Source organism: Aulonocara sp. 'chitande type north' Nkhata Bay, linkage group LG14 (assembly GCF_057382095.1).
Source record: "Aulonocara sp. 'chitande type north' Nkhata Bay isolate Kocher_YH1m ecotype deep benthic linkage group LG14, A_spYH_male_GT1.1, whole genome shotgun sequence".
Taxonomy (NCBI): domain Eukaryota; kingdom Metazoa; phylum Chordata; class Actinopteri; order Cichliformes; family Cichlidae; genus Aulonocara; species Aulonocara sp. 'chitande type north' Nkhata Bay.
In genome coordinates, this window is record NC_141357.1 from 34,263,903 (window position 1) to 34,283,377 (window position 19,475).

Here is a 19,475-nt window from a genome sequence, read left to right on the forward strand (position 1 = left end):
ACAGAGTTGAGGAATAAAAGAGCAGAGGACAGGACGCTGCAATATTTCATAAAAGAAGCAAGGTTTAATTTACAGTTTTACTAAATGTACATTTTCTTTTTAAAAAGTGTCATTATACACAATAAATACAATACAAAATTAATCTGTAATACTATACTTCAAATTCTCTCACGGTCTTTTTTGTACATTATTATTGTTCCTTTTTTTCAATTTCAATGCTTGTGCTGTGTTTGTGTTTGAATTGTCCACCAGGCTTATACAAAGGGGGGAAATAAAAACAAACAAACAAACAAAAAGAAAAACAAAAACTCAAGTGAGGCAGGCATACAGTGACAGGAAGATCCAAAAGACAGAAAACACAGAAACCTTGCCTGACCCCTGCTGACTGAAATGCATAAAGTCCTAACCTGGCATCACAGGCAACAGGGGGGTGAGTGGAGGTGCAGTCTAAAAACAAGAAACTGGAAAATCATCTGACAATAGAAGCAGAAAAAAATGCATTTCTTACAAGTTCATTTACATCCTGACAGTACAACAGCATCTGAGCAGTCAATTTCAAACCAATTTTACAAACGTTCAATTTTTTCCCCTCAACATTTACTTAAAAAAAGAAAAGAAAAAAAGACATGATATCTGTTTAAAATGGAGACACACAGAGGTTGATGGTACTCACTTTTTTCAATTCAAGAGGAGTTTACCTTAAGACCAAAGCAACTGATATTTAGGGTTAATACACTACATAAAGAAGCGTGGTCTTGATAAAGAGTTGGACTGCTTCATTTTAGCATTTGTTGTTTGCATCTCTGGAGCAACACTATCTTTGTGATAAGAGAATCAAATATGGTAGGTCCGGCAGCACACTGGATGTATTATGACTGTTTACAGTACTACACTGCTGTAACCTCTTTGGCCTTTCTTCTGCAGCTCTCTTAGTGAAAAGCTGTTACCTTTTAAACTGTTTGAATAAGATGCCTGATGCTCATTACGACACTGATTAAACCAGAAGATGAACCGCTGTGGACAGAGACTGGTGCTCAGACCACATGAAAGGAATGTATGAACAAGTGAATGAGGGGGAAAAAAAGACCAAAGTGAAAAATAAAGACAGAATTAGAGAACAATAGTCACTGACAATTTCATCTTGTTACTCGAATTTGGCTGAGGGAGCACATCTGTCGAGCATGTTCAAGTCTGCAATTCACCATTTTTGACTATGTTTGTATTTCCATCATGGGGCAACTTTAGACTGTAAATGACAAAGAAACGTTTGGACAATTCAAATAAACAAACAAAGCCAACACAGCCTGGCAGAGTACTACAGTGATACTGTTTTCACAGTGCCCCTTTCCCCTGCCTCGTTAAACTGTTTCATAGTTCCCCTTGTGAGTCCGAGGCTGAGGGGCTGTTATCTACTTTGAGTCTGGGGCACCAGGCTGCCGTTGTGGCCGCGGCCACCAACCTGAGGGTGCTGGGCCAAGGAAGAGGATGAAGAAGCAGAGGAAGAGGATGGGACTGAAGGTCTGTGTGATGAGGGCGCTGAGCCCCCAGGGCGCTGACTTTGGTGTTGGTGGGGTCTGCTGTTGCCCCCTTTAATATGGTGTCCGCGGGTAGAGGGTTCCTGCTGCAGATTAAGGATGCTGTCAATGGCGCACTGCAGATGCTCATTCAGTGAGTCATCTGGAGGGCTGCCGCTGGAGAAGCTGGCGTTATCCATGTCAGGAGAGTCTGACTTGCAGCGTTTGGCAGGAAGCAAAGAGTCTCGTGTGAAGGAAGACTCTGGCGACGGGGGCCCAGGGGCATGCTGGTCCATTCTGAATGTTCCTCCTGCCTTATGTCGATTTTTTCCACTCAACCTCTTATATTTACTTACATCTGTCTCTTGGTCTGTGTGCTCTTCCCCTTTCTCCTTTGCCCCTTCTCTGTCTAGAAGCTGTGGGAGATGATGGTGTTGCGTGGTTTTGATACCACGACTAAACACATCCATTTCGTCCAGCCCCTGCACTGCACTCCCCAAACGGCCAGTTTCGTGGCTTGAATCTGTGTGAGTGAGTAAAGCCTCCCTGTCTCTCTTCTCTACTTTCACACTTGCTATCACTGTCCGCTCTGAGGGAGGATTTGAGGCCTCGTGTCTGGGGGGTGATGGTGTGGTTCTGGGGTAGGACAAATTTTCATCTCCTCCACCTGGGACACCAGGTCTGACCCGAGGACTAATGTTTTCCCGGTAAGTTTTTCGAAGGGGAAGACGGCAAGTTGTCTGTGAGGAAGTGGCAGTAGAGGCAGGGTTGTGTTTGACCCCACCTGTGTCGTGGTGATCCAAAGTCCCATTCATTTGAATGGAAGATGAGGAGGTGGATGAAGACCAAGTATGGGATGAAGAGGTGGAGGAAGATGAGGCTGAAATGGGGGGAACACTTCCTCTCAGTGATGGGTTACACTGAGAGGTTGATATTGTGACTGACAAGCCAGACGAAGTAGTGCATACAGGGGACTGAGTTCTGATAACCGTGGCCGAAGGGGTTGATAAAGGGTGAACCTTCGCTTGTGATACAGCAGCTTCAGACTGCGGCTGAGTCTGGGACATAGACTGGCTGCTCAGCTGAGGTTGAGGTGTGTGCACTGGGTCTAAGGCAGTGTTGTGGACCACCTTACTGAACCCCGTTTGATCCTGCTTGATCTTTAGCTTCAAACCAATTCTCCTGCGAGCCTCATAGGTCTTGATAGGCGGTTTGCTCGTTCGCTGTGGAAGAGCATCATCATCATCAGCCGCTTGAGAGTTTGATGTCGAGGATGAAAATGAGGATGACGATGCTGGAGTACGAACTGTAGAGATCTGGCTAGTGGGTTCAGCCACTGGCTTGACTGGTGGAGCTGGAGGAGGAGGACAGCTACTGGACCAGGACACAGATGCACTGCCTCCACCCTGCTTTATCACGAGCTTGGTAGGAGGGAAAGGGGAAAGAGAAGGGGCCGCAGAAGGAACTGAGACAGGAGAAGAAGCAGGAGCAGAAACTGGTGTGGGTGCAGGCGGAGGGTTTGGGGCAATGATTGGAACAGGGGATGGGATGGCAGCAGGAGCAGGAGCAGCAGCAACAGCAACAGCAGGCGCTGGAGCAGGGACAGCAGCAGATACCCCTCCGCTCACTGGGGTGGGTTCAGCAGATGATAATTTCTGCTGGGATGAAACACTCTCCAACATTCGCACATTTGCCACAAACTCTTCTGCAAGTAAATAAACAAATGTATAATTAAAACACACCTTCTTTATTTTTGAATACCTACAAAATTTTATTAATAATTTTTTTAATTATTTATTAATAATTTAATAACCACAGACAGTGGTAAAATACCTGGCCTCTCCTTTGCCAAAATCTTGTCCTGGTTTAATGCAACCTTCTCCTCTTGAATGAACATCCGGTCGATCATCACCATCTCTGCCGAGGGGCCCAGTCTCTGCTCATGTTCATATGCCAAACAGCATCACTTTTAAAATCAATTCAGGACAAAAACGCACTAAGAATGCTTGCAGTGAACATGCTGATTTATAAACTTACTTTTGACTCTGCAAAGAGCAGGTAACGATATTTATCCAGCATGGCCTGAGTTCTTTTCAGCAGCTGGCTGGAGACCTTCTCAAATTCATCATCCACTGTGTAAAAGAGAACCAAATTGTTGAAAATTCTCAACTATAAATCAAGCAATACATTGGTAGCTAGGGATGGGTACCGATATCCGGTGCCACGATGGCAGCGGTTCTGACATAAACGGTAGTAACCAGACCGAAAAGCAGCGCACATTTCGGTGCTTTTTTTTCTGAGATGTCATACACTTTGGATTCTAGCCAATCATTTTACGTTTCTGAGGATAGTAGGCGGGTCCAGGTACGTAAGTTCTTTTAGAGCAGAGCTACAGATTAAAAATGCCCAAGGTGAAGCGGTCAAAAGTCTGGCTGTACTTCACAGCAAAAGATGCAAACTCAGCAGCCTGCAACAAGTGCTTTAAGCTGATACTGTGATACTGTCAAAGGAGGTAACACCTCGAATCCGATGAAACACCTGGCAACGCATAGCGGTTTTTTTTTAAAGCCGAGAAATGCACCGTATTTGATAGCTTGCTGCGAGACCTCACACATCTACTGCGGGTGGGTTGCCTGTTATCGGACCCGGAGTTAGCAACATCCCCCAAAAACCCAAAGAGGAGAGTCCTGGCCCCTAGCCCTGCCAGTGTAGCAGAAATGATGACGGATGGTGATGGCAGCAGCAGCCGTTCTTCTCTGCGTGAGTAGCTTAATGTTGTTCGTGTGTAATTTACGTTGAGTAGGCTAACCACGTTATTACATTAATGCATGTAAGGTGAACTAGCAAACACCGTAGTAGTTACATGCGGCTGTCTTCTTTTTTGATGGCAGATACTCCCGTCACCCTGGCCAAAAAGGCTAAAATGACCAAAGAAAAAGTGGAAAACAGTTAAACATGAGAGGTTTTTGGACAAGGTTTGTGTTTTTTCCATTGTTTAAGCACTGCTTCCAGCCAAGAGTGATACCATATATGCCCCATACCTGCAGAAAAGGCTAACATTATTATCTTTTTACAAACAGCTGAACATGAGAGGTTTTTGGACCAATTTTGTGTTCTCCATTCTTTAAGCACCGGTTTGAGCACCGTTTAAGCACCGGCACTGTTTCAAAAGTACCGGTTTGGTACTGGTATCGGATAAAACCTAAACGATACCCATCCCTATTGGTAGCTTTACAAAAGAGGCAATTTGTTACCTCTTTGATAATCTTGAGAAGAGTTGGCAGTTCCCTGGTAGAGATGGTAAGGCAGGAGTCTGTGCAGTGTGTCCTCAAATGAGCAGAAAGGGGCACTGTAGTTTGGGTGAAGCACTGAACCCTGATGTTTCCTTAGCTGTTCTAGCATCCTGCAGTGAAGTGTGTAAAATTAATACTGTTCACAAATATGGCTTTTAAGAATCAATTAAAAGAAGCCCTGGAAAATTACCATGGAACATACCTGGCTTCTTTACTGGGCTCTGCGCTGAAAGGCATTTTCATTATTGTTGTTGTCTGTAACAGGAACAAACAAATATAAAGTGTAAGGGTTAAAACCCTTCATACTAAAACTTAAATACCAGAGGCAGTACAAACATGTAGCAACGCTCATTTACCTGAGCTTGTATTGAAGCTGGGGGCTGTGGAGCAGGCATTTGAGTCAGACTAGCTCCCAACACCTGTATCTGCATGCCACCTTTCCCCAGAGTCACCCCTCCAACAGAGCTTATCACTCCTGGCTTTGGCTGAACCTGAGAAAGGAAAACAAGAGGGAAATTTAAAAGCAGAAAGTGACAAAACATACAAAAGGAATGTATTGGGAAAATACTATCCCTGTTAAATTTTATATTCACTGACAAAGGTGTTAGAGTAGCACAAAATAACGCCAGGCAAATACCACACATATGTTCTTACTGGGAATTGGGTTATATTACATACCTGTGCAGGCTGGGTAAGGCTGGCAGGAGTGACAGTCTGATTCACCATTGCTCCAGCTTGCCCTTGGGCTCCTGAGAATACCTGTAAGTCACTTGATGCTAGCAATAAAGAATAAAGATAATTACAAAAGGAAACACTTCAACGTCTGTTTTGCATCACTGACAATAATTAATGTCTAACCTGTAGGAGTTTTGACAAGCACTGATGTCGGCTGCAGCATTGAGGGTAGCTGAGCAGGTGTACCAGTGCTGGCTGATGATGATGCAATCACCACTTTATCAAGAGGCACATCTTGCTGGGAACTAAACTGAGTGGTGATTTGAGGCTGAGGCTGAGTAGGCTGCTTAGCTTGTAGCATGATGTTCTGCTGGACCTGGAAATACCATCAGGACAGATATATTTGTACCTACATTCAAAATATTTTGGAGCATGCTTAGGCTCCTAATTTAGTTATGCTGATATTGTACTGGTAGGTTTATTGGTAATGTTCACAATGTATTTAACCCAACTGATAACAGAAAAAAAAAATCATAAATGGAACTAAACTGAACAAAAGGAAAATAACAACTAAGTATATATACAGAAATCGCATATATTATTTTTCCACGACAATACAAACTGTACTAGTGAAAGCAACTTAGCATGCTGCTCAGAAAAAAGAATAAGTCAAAAATACACACAGTGATTTTACAGTCAAGATCCCTAATTGTATGCTAATTACGTTACAAGTTTTCAGTAAGAAGAAATGTGTAACATTGTAATGATACCTGGTGAAGCCTTTCCAGCAGCTGTTTCTGCTTAGGTGAGGGTTGAGAGATGGCTGAAAGAGTCTGAATTTGTGCTCCTACTAACTGCAGATTATGTTGCTGATCTGATGTCAGGCCCTGGATGGGAACATGAGTTTTAACCACAGTGGTGGCACAAGCGCTGACAGGAGCTGCAGTGAACTGATGTTGTGCAGGTGGAGGCTTCGGTGACTGTGACATAGGAGGCATGTCTTGTTGGTAAGGGGCAGACTGAGAGGCCGGCTGAGGCTGAAGTTGAACTTGAATGTGTGTCTGTTGGGGTGGCGTTTGCTGTGGCTGGCCCTGTAGAGCTGGTTTGGGGGACTCTGCAATTTGGTTATGGACAATAAAGAGTGGAGGGTGAGATGAGGGTGTGCATGAGCGAGAAGGAGTTTGCGACTGTGGCTGAGGCTGAGAGGGAGGGCGTGACTGCTGTTGGTGGTGTGGTGACTGGATCTGCTGGCTCAGAGTAAGAGGAGACTGGGAAGGCTGGGGACTTTCTGCCACTGGTGGTGCTGTGGCAGGTGGACAAGGAGACATTCTATGGATCTTCAGAGGCTGCTGATGTCCACTGGAGGGTACCTGAAGAAGTGGAATCAAAATACAGTATGCTTATCTGATTCAAGGGAGCAAACAGTTTAAGGAAGAATGAAATCAGGATATTAAGCACATAAAAAAAGAAGAAAAATCACATACAAAAAGTCTATAGCGAATAAGTGTCCAGCACACAATCTGAGATTTGACACAAAGTAGGGTTGGGCGATATGGCTTTTCACGTTTTTGACATCAATATTTATTATGATGTACTATATGTATGCATCATAATACTGAGTTTAATACTTACACCTAGGTTAAAAATCCTAATTGCAAATATCATAATACACTCACACACTTTAAAATGAAAAAAAGAAACAATCAAATAAACTAATAGATAATAATACAGATTTATCACCCAATCCCGACGTACACAAACACAAGTAAATAACGACCAAACAAACACAAAAGCAAAGTGTTAGAATTAAAAACTAATAGATTTTAAAGTAAAAGTAGTAGAAGCTCACAGATTTTATTTCTAGCATTTACACATAAGAAGAGGGCAATGATTATTTAGCGAGCCAAAAAGAAAAACTGTAGACAAAAGCAAGAAATCAAGATCTGTGGGTCTGTGGTGGTAAATTAGGAGGTGATCTGCAGACTTGAGGGACGAGGGATAGGTGAACATGTCATTTTGGTTTTGGGGGGGCTCATTACCCTGGTCACACTAGGGGACAGAGGGGTGAGAGGTGGAAGATAGTGTGGAGTGAATCAATTCATCAGTCCTTAATCAGTAATGCAGCAGATGAAGATGAGTTCATTTACTGTGACTAAGCAGTGTTAGTGAAGAGATTATTCTAGCCTTGCTGCTGTAGGCAGAAATCCAGAAAAGGCCAAAAAAGATTAGATCTCGTATATTTCAGCATGCTAAAATATATAGTCCAATTATACCATAACTTTTGCCCATTTCAGCTTTGAGTCAAGGATGTTAGAACTGATTAAGAATATCAAATGAATTTAAAAAAAGAAAAAGATATTCCTTTGAATATTGTTTGCCAGTCCTAAATTCAGAGTAGTTAGCACGCAATAGGTATGGACAACTGGAATGATCATGCCTTTGCATGTAATTAAGCAACGTAAGAAACACACAGAAGCCGCAAGCCAACAATCATATTTGTTCTTTGGAAATGCAGAGCAAGGGTGAGCGCCATAGAAGCAATGACCAATGCAGAAGAGAGGTACAGAATAGTAAGGAGAAAAGATAAGATATCCTAACATTGTTGTGGAGGCAGCAGCAGCAACAAGGGGGTGGGGCTCAACATAAAGGGGCATTTCTACCTGCTTTACCATAGGGGAAGGGCTGTGGCTCTGGCCCACCCAAGAGTCAGTTAATTGGCTGTCATGGACAGCAGGGGCCGGAGTAGTGATGCTGTTGCTGCTGACGATTACAGATGCAGGTACGCCCACAGAGGGGGTTGACTCATTCTCTGTTTGGTGGTGCTGCTCCTGATTGGAGTACATTTACCATTTCAGGATGAGGGAGGGAAGGAAGGAGGAAGGGGATTGGAGGGAAGGGGGAGTAAAATAGTAAACCAAAGAGGTCAAACCAAGATATCACTCCATGCATGTTATTCATCTTTTTAGACAATGTTAACTGAACACAAGGTAAGCAAAAGTTTTAAGTTTGAACACTGACCTGTTGAAGAAACATTTGCAGAGACTCTTGGCTCAGGATCATGCTGGGGCCCTGGTTGGTGAACAGTAACCTCCCTGGACTTTGCTGAGCCTGAGGGGGGACCAGCCCCACTGCTGTGACAGAGGAAGAGGTGGAAACTGACATGGACGGAGAGGAGGAAGATGCAGTGGTAACCGTGGACACAGTAGAAGCCGGCTGCATGGCAAGGATAGATGGCTGTGGTACAAGCTGCTGAGTGGGATGAGTAGCCTGGTCTGTGGAGCTTCCCAGCACAGTTACACACTCTCCAGGCTGTCCTTGAGCCATAGTTGCTGCTACTGTGCTGCTAGGGACTCCACCTGGCTGAGGCTGCAAGGCTGGCTGAAGGCTGACAGCGGGGCTCAGTCCTTCCACCTGGCTCAGCATGGTCAGGGGGTTCTGAATTGGCATGCCCTGTATGACTGTCTGGGCATGACCTGAGACAGTCTGGGTCTGTGTCTGATTTTGGCTCTGAGCCAATGTGACAGGCATCTGAAAGAGGGTAGGCGTGCCCATCTGGCCAGGCTGGAGCTGAATGGGTGCAGAGAGGATGTGGGCTGCCCCAGGATGGCTCTGCGACGTCAACACCTGACCCAAGTTGATATTCTGGTTTGCAGTTAAAATCTGGTTTGCAATGATTTGTCCACCAGGACCCTGGCTTGTGATGATGTGGCCCCCGGGGTGCTGGGTCAGGATCTGCCCACCTGCTTGCAGCTGTGGCAAGAGAAACTGGTGGTTCTGACCTTGCAGAACTGTCTGAGAAGGAATAACAATGCTGCTAGATTGGTTTAACAAGTGTACACTCAGGGGCTTGCCAGATGGTTGTGCTGCTTGTGGCTTGAAGAGGGTTTGCTGAAACTGAGCGCCTTGAGTTGTGGCTTGAGTACTCAGGACAACATTGGAGCCTGGCTTTCCTGTCAGGAAGGCTACATTCTGAGCAGCAGAAACTGGAAGTTGCTGCAGCCCTAGGGCCTTGTGGGCATCATTTTGCAAGACTTGGGGTGCTGGCTGTGGCTGCTGCTGTTGTTGTTTGAAGAGTTTCGGTTGGATGGCTCCCCCCTGAGGGGGTTTAGGCTGAATAGGTGGTGGTGTGCGCTGGATGATCACGTTCTGCATGATTTGGCCTTGAGGTTGTGTCTGGGATCCTATTCCTGAACTTAGAAGGGTGTTGCCAAAACCCACAAGCCCAGCAGGAGCAGTCATTGTACCACCACTGCTGCTGTTTGTGCTGCTGACACAAACAGCCGGTCCATTTAAAGCTGGGGATCCGAGAGTAGCTTTATTACTTTGGATCAGAAGTCCACCTCCTGAGCCTCCAAGCCCTGGCTGAGGACCAGCACCTGATACCTCTGGCCCAGACTGGTGCAACTGGTAACCACTCATGGCTTTAGCCAGGATTGGCTGGCCAGACTGATTGATAGTCATGACGGTAGGCTGACCCACAACCTGAATCTGTCCAATACCCAAATGTCCAGATTGACTCCCATTAGAAAGAGCCTGAAGACTTGAAATGGGTTGAAGCGTCACATTTCCTAGGCCCACTTGCTGCATAAATGGCTGAACACTGATTGCCTTGTTCATGACCTGGGATTGGAGTTGAAGGCCCTGTTGAGCAAGGACTGACCCTAGCATGTCAGTTGTGGCGTTGGGGGGAGTAGCAGTGGTGCTCGTGGCTGACCCGGGAAAAATTGTTGCTGCTCCCCCAACACCAATGCCTACACCAACAGCACTGTTTCCAGCCCCAGCAAGGCTGGCATCAGGCAGTGTCTGAACCACCTGTGTAAGGCCTGGAATTCCAAAGGAGCCCAGGTCCAGCTCAGCTTCTGCCTCCTGTAAGCTTTGCTCTGTGATGTTGGCTTCAGCCAAACTTTGCTGCAAGATGTCACATGGCTCATGATTTGTCCCAATGCCATTGCTCCCACCTTCTCCACCTGGGGACCCTCCCAAGATGTCATCATCCTCCAAGAAGTCCAAGTCAACACTGACTCTAGGAAGGCCTGTTGACTCATTGGCCGACAGCTGGGCTGTAGGCTGGACCTCTGGAACGTGGCCCTTCAAGGAACGGAGGAAAACGAAGAGGAAATAAGTGAAATCAGGTAACACGTAAATTTTTATCACTAGATATGATGGTAAGGGGTGGAAATGAACAAAGTAATGCAAATATAAAAACCCCACAAAAATATCTTGTCAGAATGCAGCAAAACAAAGCCTGTCAAGTGTAGATTTGTTAGTAGATGGGAGAGGAGTAATAGGTGAAGCATGCGACATATATAAATAGAAAACAGAAGGAAGAGCATTGGGGGATTTTACTCACCCCAGTGGCAGAGAAGAATGAGCTGGAGGGGTCACTTGAACCATCCAAAAGGTCGTCAGTGTCCAACTACAGACACACCCACAAAGGATAGGAAAGATGGAAACCAAAGGCACCCAAACCAGCAGGCAAAAGTCACCAGGACAGATAAATATACAAACCATCAGCCAGGGGAAGGGCAAGGAAAGGACAGAATACAGTCCAGGAAACCCAGATTGTAAAAGAACCAGTAAAAGGATAAGTGACAAAAATGCAAAATGATAGGTGTAATACAGAGTTGGGAAGCGTTAGTATTATCGTTTCTCATTTTGTGAATATGCCAAATAAAAAGGGAGGCTGGAACTACAAATAGTGCAAATCAAAAGCAAAGAAAACCATTAAGCAGATACAGCAATAAGAAAATTACATGAAAGCAGTGAGGGAAGCAGGTTTCAGAGTGCATTAACGTGTAATCTAAAGTGACTTAAGTACAGAGTCACACTTCACTAACTGATGCCAGCACTAACAAAAATATGCATAATTATGACTCCTCATCACATCAATTACAAACTCACTTTTTGTAAATAGAAATCATAAACTTAAAAAAAAAAAAGGAGACATCTTTCTTTCTTTTCTTTTAAAAAAAAAAAAAAAAACCCTCCCCCACTCATACTCACATGGGTCTCAGATCCATGAAGAAAGTCATTGAGAGCTTCTGGGTCACTGCAAGAGAAAACAAAGTGAATCTTCACAGTACAAGGGAAGAAATGGCTGACCAGTTTGTGATGAGATTTAGCCGATTTTCATCGAGTCATCATTAACTTACCAAATTACATCTAGAAGGCACCTGCCGTCTTCATCATCCATGACAACTGTTAAAGATGAGAAATTGTTTTTATGACAACTTGATTTATTTCATTGTCAGTGCACGCTTTAATTATTATTATTATTTTGATAGGGCAGTAGGGAGCAATGCAAAAGAACAGTGAGAGTGAGGGGAATGATACACAAGAAATGTCCAGAGTGGACTCGAACCCAGCCATTTTTGTCTCCATGTTTACTAGGGCTGCCACGATTAGTCGACTAGTCACGATTATGTCGACTATTAAAATCGTCGACGACTAATTTAATAGTCGACGCATCGTTTGAAGCTTTGTAAGATCACAAAGGACGCAGGAATGAGTAGTAGGATTTAAGAGTGTAAGAGTGGCCAGTGCGATCCTCTATGCTGTTGCATGCTGGGGGAGCAGGCTGAGGGTCGCAGATGCCAACAGACTTAATAAACTGATCCGTAAGGCCAGCAATGTTGTGGGGATGGAGCTGGACTCCCTCAAGGTGGTGTCGGAGAGGCGGATGCTGTCCAAGATAAAGACAATGTTGGATAACACCTCCCACCCACTCCATGACATGTTGGTCAGTCACAGGAGCTCGTTCAGTGAGAGACTGAGATTACCGAAAAGCACCACTGAACGACACAGGAAATCATTCCTGCCTGTGGCCATCTCCCTGTACAACGCATCCACTTAACACACTGTTTACTGCTACAACTACACATGTTTCTTTTCCAAATATTTATTTATAAGTGACTTATGTATGTATGTATGTATGTATGTATATATATGTATATATTGTACTATTCTTAGTTAGCGTATTGTCTGTCTTGTCTTAATGTTGGTTTAAAATGGAGCACTGTAACAAAAAATAATTTCCCCCAGGGATCAATAAAGTATTCTGATTCTGATTCTGAAATAACGGACTGAAACAGAAGATGGCAGCACTGCATGTACAAGGATGCCAGCTGCCGTTAAACCCCGAAGAAGAAGAAGCTGTGTCCCAGAATTCATAGCGCAGCCCAGCGCAGTTGTCAACAATGGCGGCAGCTAGTTAGTTTTAACTTTACTCTTATTATTCTTTCTGGGTCACAAAATAAACGTTTAACATATTTTCAGGCGAGAATGTAGCTGTGTAAACCTCAAATATCTGCTCAGTTTATCAAGACACCACATATTTTCAAAAGCGCTCCGACGTTTTCGGAGACGTCTGTTACCCACTAGCTCGTCAGCTAGGCGGGGGCAAGGCTAACTAGAGCCGTGAGAACACCGGACTCCCGGCAAATCGTTTTCAAACCCACCGCCGTCTTTTGCTAGTCAGGTTAAACATATATATAAGTCACTTAGATAACTTAAAAATGTTATTGTTTGGCTTTCTTTAGTATTTTATTTGTTCCTGAGTAAATCGGTTTGGCTGAGATTAAAGTTATAGTTTTTGCACAGCTAAAACTGTCAAGCAGACAGCTGATTATCAGAAGTGTGAGACGCTGGAGAATATACTCCGGTGTCCTGTTATATTTTAGAAAGCAAGGAGTTTATTAAACTTCACCGAAACAATCTGCAAATTTCATTAAAAATTAATAAACTACCATCTTGTCTTTATTTTTAGTTAGCACAAACACTTCAAGCTGTAAGCTAATGATAGTTATATAAGACCAGATGCTGCTGGTGCAATAAGCTGTACGCTGTACGTCCAATGGATGATGATCTGATTAGTCGACTAATCGCAAAAATAATCGGTGACTAGTCGACTATCAAAATAATCGTTTGTGGCAGCCCTAATGTTTACACAGAAGCTGATTTATGGCTTGCCACACTTGATAGTGAACTACAGAACAGTGATGTTTTTCAAGTCCTATGCTTCTTCAGCATGACAGGAATTAATTTCATATGATTATTTAATATTACTAATCCTTTGAAGTAACAAATTTTTGTTAATTTTTTTTGTAAAGCACTGCAAAGTGGCAATAAAACATATTTTCAGCACTGCTTGTCATCATGAGAAAACGTCAAAATTATTCTATTGGTGCAAATATCATAATCACTATTACTTTGTTCCTAATTAACTTAAAAAAATAATGAAATAATATATTTGTTGCTCCCCGTTGGACTCCTGGTTATCAGTCGGTTTCCAAACAGATTAATTTGTTTTGCTTGTTAACCAAATTTAAACTGTCACAGCATCTGGGGGCGTGACTTGGGGTTTTTAGTGAGAGGCAAATAAACACCACTGTAAAGAAAACAAGTACACTGGATTAAAAAACGAAAGGCAAAATTAGCGTACTGCTGCAAAAAGAAACTAAAGAAAAAAAGAAAGCAAAAATATTTCTGTTACCTCATTTATCTTGTTTTCATAACTGTTGGAAGTCATAATTGTAATTGAACATAGATTTGAGTTAGCTGCTCACTCCTTAGAAGAACTACAAAAAGAAACCACAGATCTTAATATTATGTTCTCAGATCGTTAGTTTAGACAAAGAGGGGGTTCAAACTATATTCAGTTAATGAGCCACATACAACTGAATTTGATCTCTAGTGAGCCACACCAGTAAAACAATTTCACAATAAGATACGTTCCTTTTAATTTATTAGAGTACAACTAAACATTTAACATTTAATTACCTATCGATGTGCAACACTGATGAAGAACAGCCTATACTAGCTTACAGTATCTCTCTAAAAGCACAAAACCTTCTAATTCTGTTTTTAAACTGAACTAATGTATTATTTTACTCTTTATGACTAAAAATTTGTCAAGATACAGAAATACTTTCAATTCCAACATAGTTTAGGGTATGGATTAAGCTGTAATGTAAAAATGTCATAACTCTACCAGGTCTAGAAATGCATTTTATTGAAAAATCACAAGCATTAAAAATCTAAACATTTTTCTTGCTTCCAAAGCTATCCAGTAAGCTGGACTAACCATCATGGTCATTTGGCATCCAAAAAGACTAAGTTATATTTAAACACTCAGTTCAGTTCATTTTTATTTCAAACATATACATTCACCAACATTTCATAAAATCTTTCCATGTAGTTGTTTGAAAAGTAGGCAGAAGTATATACTTATTTAGCCCTACCCCCTCAGGTTTACATCATCATCATCTAAATTTGAACAACAAAAAACGTATACAATGCCTTCAACTTAGAACATAACATCACAAAAATATATTTTCTCATGTTCAACTAAAACTATATTTAGATTTGCTAATTTGCAGAAGAAAATAAACATCAGTTTAACTGCTGTCTTGGGTTAATTGCATTTTCTTCATTCTTATACTTATTTAAAATTTCTTTTTTGAGTTTTATTTTAAACTGGTTTATATCACTACTGACCTTTATTTCTTCTTTTAATTCATTCCAGAATTTAACTCCCGCTATTGAAATAGACATCCTTTTCAATGTTGTTCTTACTCTTTGTAATTTTAAATTCCACTTCCCTCTAAAATTGTACCTCCCTTCTCTTTCTAAGAACCATTTACTTATTTCGATTGGGAGCATCCCTTTCCTTGCCTTATATATTATTTGCACTGTTTTAAACTTCACCAGATCCTGGAATTTTATAGTTTGCGTCTTAATGAAGAGTGCGTTTGTGTGAGCCCTATACCCCTCCTGATTTATTAGTCTAATAGCCCTTTTCTGCATTATGATTATAGTCTGAATATTACTTTTATATGTATTGCCCCAAACCTCTACACAATAACTCATGTATGGTAATTGTAAAGCACAATATAACATATACAATGTTTTCCTATCCAGAAATTGTTTTACTTTCCCCAAGACAGCAATGCCCCGTGCTAACTTTCCCCTCACATAAGTGATATGTGATTTCCAACAGGCCTTATGATCAATGATCACACCAAGAAATTTTATGGTATTAACCCATTCTAGATACACATTATCAACACAAATTTCAATGTTAATGTTTTTCTTATAGTTTCCGAATAACATAAACTCACTCTAATTACTCTTAGGTAGTATGGGCTACATAGTTAGTTAATAACAATATTAATAAACATTTATGAAGTCCATCACATTAATTTCAAAGTCCTTGATTTTCCCCTGTGTGACTCATTAAATCATTACATCACCTATCACTGTCAGATATTTCGGTGTCTTGTTAGGATAAAGCAAGCATGACGTGATAAATAAAATATGAGGTCCTTAAATTATAAAATAATAATAAAGTTTACAGTTAAATACAGAAACTGATTTTCAAAAAATTCAACGTCTTTTAACACCTACACTTATCAACAACAGAAATCCCCATGTGGTAACGAACCCATCGAGAGACCAAGCAGAACTCATATTTGTTAAAATCCGAAAAAACAGCGGATGGCAATAGACAACAAACTGAAAACGCGCGGTTTTCGCTCCGCCTGCAAAGATTTCGAGAACGGGCTCTCGCCTCCCGCTGAATTTACCACAACTCAAAACACCAGCTGTGCCTTTCGTTTCCAACAACACGAAAACACCATCTCAAATCAGCTTCCACGAGTTTACCGAGACCTATAAAGCGACCGTACACCCAGTTGCCGCTCTGAAGCAGCAGCAGATCGTAGCCATTGCTCGGTTAGAGCGCAGCTAGTACGCAGGATATGAATGGAGTCACTGCAAGAGGCTTGCTACATGCTAGCTAGTGTTTTCAAAGAGCTTTGCATGTATATTTCGCTTATTACTCACAACACGGAGTATTTCGTAGCCACACTGCTGACTTAAAACACTAATTTAACAAAACGTTTAATTTTAAACCACTGTTTTGCCTCTATTTTCAGTCATTTTAACGCATCTGGGTTGACTTTCGTTAGCCTAGCTAGCTAACCAGCTAAGCCAACAAGCTATCAACAATATTGAGACGTACAGCTAGCTTGAGGCTTTGACATTCAAAACAAACCAGCGAGTGACACAATTTTAACACCCCTAGTGCACAACGATGCCTCGATTTGTCAAAGACAAGGCAGTATTGTCTGATTTGAAGCGTAAACGCAATTGCGTAGCTAGCTATCTCTCCTTGTAAGCAAAATATGAGTTAATGTTGGAATACTCTTGGATGAGGGGGGTATGCTTGGGAATTCGGTGGAAAATGAGCATGTTCGCCGGTTCGTGCGGCAGCGTGGCGCTTCGATTGCGGTAGCTGTGCAGTTCGTGGCTCGCGTGCAGTTCGCGAATATTGCAGCTTTGTAACAGTTTTTTGGATTAATAGAGAAATTGCTACATTGTAACAAACTCACCCGAGACGATAGAGGTGCAGGCAGCGCGGGGTCTCCAGGACAGCCTCGCACGGGCTGCTGTACAGGACCCAACTACAAGGCAGGAAACAGGAGACTTCCGGTTTGCCTGATTGAAATCTTATCCTCCTGCGTATACCGTGGCAGAACTTTTCTTTCGACGTGCTTGGCAAAGTTTTTTCGTACAATTAAACACATTTCTCAGTAAATTTGTGGGGCTGTTTTTGTTTGTAAAGCTGAAGTCTGAAATTTAGGAAAAAGGACTGGAGATTTGCAGCTGATATCGCGCGAAAAGCTAACCCTTGATGTTTAAAAACGAAGTAAATAGCACATACCTGGAAACGTCTGGGCCTGATAAGGCACATCCCTGATACAGTTGCAGTGCACTACTAAAAATTACTAATCTGTGCATCCTTTAATATAAAGTAACTGAAGTTATGCACTACTTTTAACTACTAATTATTTGTGTCCTATAAAACTTAGTCTTGTAACTCCCTTATTCTAATGTTCCTCCATTTAGGTATTTGTGGGTAAGTATAATTGGATTATAATTTCAAATAAAATACATTAAAATTACATTTTTGCTACAGGGGGATTACACCCTTAGTCACGGATTATGCTATAAAGTGTTTATCAGTCAAAGTAGCCTAGTACAGCTCACAAAGCAAGCAGAAATAGTGTACCAGTTTACACAGCAAATCTGATATGAATTATTTGTCTGATAATCAATATCCATATATACATATAGGATACTGCAGTTATACTGAAAAGCGATAGGCCATATTGGACCATGTTAACTTTCCAAAAAATGTTTAGTGTTCTGCCAACACCTGCTGAATGTTACAAACATAATCAGGTTTGCTCACCTGGACAATGTGGTGACCCTGAAGTATGCTGTTCAGCATTATAATGTGCAAACGTTTCTATATGGTCCATATCAATAATATTGTTTGAGCACTGCTAAACAGAGCCAAAAATAATTTCAAAAACACAAAAAGACACAAATCACATGAGTAATTATGTCAGGAGGATTTGTCAGAAGCTGCTACAAATAAAATCACAACTATCACTATTTTTAACATCCATTTTGCATGGAAATGAAGGCAAGGCAAGGCAAGGCAAATTTATTTGTATAGCACAATTCAACAACAAGGTGATTCAAAGTGCTTTACAGAGACATTAGAAACAAAAACAAATAAAAAGCATGATTTAAAATTGATTAAAACAAGCAAACAACAAACTAACTAAACACACACATTTCACACCTGTTCGCGCGATCTGAACCCTTATCGTAAGGGGAGCTACCAGTCCTTCTGTGGACGAGCTACTTTCTATTTTAAATTCCCTGAATTTAAAATAATGAAGGAAAATAAAAGGAAATGAAGAGTTATTCCTGAGTGTGTGGTCACTTCTTTTCAGATTGTATGCCCCTAGACTTGGAAAATAACCTCAACTCTGTTACAACTTGATGGCAGTTGCTGACTGATTACACTGAAAAGACATGCATGCAGTGCACTTGAATTTGTGGGGAACAGTTAACTGTTTTTATTTTTCCTTGTTTTACTTAATTACTCATTAACACCATTATAATTATGATTCTTTTTATTCATGTATTTGTTTATTTTTCTAAATAAGCCTTGATTGTCTTGCTGTGTAGTAAAACTGTCAGGTGTGTGGGTGTGGATGTGTGTTTGTGGGGGGAAGAGGGTGGTGTTGCTTTGTTTATGTTGAACTGTTTGATTGTTCTTTGTTAAAATTTTTAAAAACATATTTAAGAAATCAGTGGTATATGCAAACTATGAGAAGTACCACGTGATATCACTTTAACACTTTACTGTGTTAATACCCATTAACATGTAACGTTACATGCAGTTCTAATGAACTGACTATCCATCCATCGATTTATTCTTAGGCTGATCACAAACCAAGAACCATTGTGCTGGATATTATAGCTTGTGGATGTAACTATTTGTGATTACATATGCATATTTTGTATTCATACTGTGTTTGAGTTATAGTCAAAAGAGAAAATGAAGGAGGCTATTTAATACATTTTAAGGGTTGTGTTTTATGAATAGAAATTTACTGTTATGACACCACTTAACTTTACAGCAGTCTCTGTACAGCTGTGATGTGTTCTCCTTTACATTACTGGTGATTAGAAATACTAGAAGTAGTTGTTAGCTGGTTAGCTGGATAGACTATGGGATAACCCAGTTCTAGATTTTCATACCAGCTCATACCAGACAATAAACAGATATTCCAGAACCACTATTGGTAAAAACAAACAAACAAACAAACAAAAACCAGAAGCACTAATGACTGTAAAAAGAAACACATCAAGTACAAAGAGTTCCATATCGGACACAAAAACTACAACTCCCTACAAAAATAGACTCGAATCACAAAGACACGTAAAAGTTTAAATACAAAATTAGAATGACTTATTAGCAAAGTTAGAAAAAGGACAGCTCAGTTCACTGAAACAAAGTCAATAACTACACTAAAACCATACGAAGATTAAAATGTAACTTTTTTGTTTTAACTTTTAACGGTTACCAGATATGACTAGTATACTGGATAGCAAAAGAGTACTTGAATGCACC

General features: G+C 41.4%; 1 protein-coding gene across 5 annotated transcripts; it reads right to left on the reverse strand.

The window, feature by feature from the left end:
- Positions 1-25: 25 nt before the first annotated feature.
- Positions 26-16,926, reverse strand: bicra (BRD4 interacting chromatin remodeling complex associated protein). 5 transcript variants are annotated; one of them, XM_086262210.1, is made up of 15 exons: positions 16,873-16,926; positions 11,635-11,680; positions 11,486-11,531; positions 10,833-10,898; positions 8,501-10,570; positions 8,152-8,310; positions 6,253-6,852; positions 5,666-5,858; positions 5,486-5,583; positions 5,164-5,298; positions 5,010-5,062; positions 4,769-4,917; positions 3,552-3,646; positions 3,348-3,453; positions 26-3,219 (listed from the first exon to the last, which is right to left on the reverse strand). In XM_086262210.1, the coding sequence occupies exons 2-15, from the start codon at positions 11,673-11,675 to the stop codon at positions 1,406-1,408; spliced, it is 5,625 nt and encodes a 1,874-aa protein (XP_086118336.1). In that variant the 5' UTR covers positions 11,676-11,680; positions 16,873-16,926; the 3' UTR covers positions 26-1,405. The 5 variants fall into 5 exon arrangements, with proteins under 5 accessions (XP_086118336.1, XP_086118335.1, XP_086118334.1 ...); XM_086262209.1 differs by having other exon boundaries at positions 3,348-3,450; positions 8,143-8,310; XM_086262208.1 differs by having other exon boundaries at positions 8,143-8,310.
- Positions 16,927-19,475: the final 2,549 nt, after the last annotated feature.

Excerpts from the sequence above, each read along its gene's own strand:
- bicra (XM_086262208.1), bottom strand. The coding sequence starts at position 11,675 with ATGGATGATGAAGACGGCAGGTGCCTTCTAGATGTAATTTG. Across the intron at positions 10,571-10,832 it reads CATTCTTCTCTGCCACTGGG|GGCCACGTTCCAGAGGTCCA; the intron begins GTGAGTAAAATC and ends CGTTCCTTGAAG. Across the intron at positions 8,311-8,500 it reads TGCAAATGTTTCTTCAACAG|GAGCAGCACCACCAAACAGA; the intron begins GTCAGTGTTCAA and ends TACTCCAATCAG.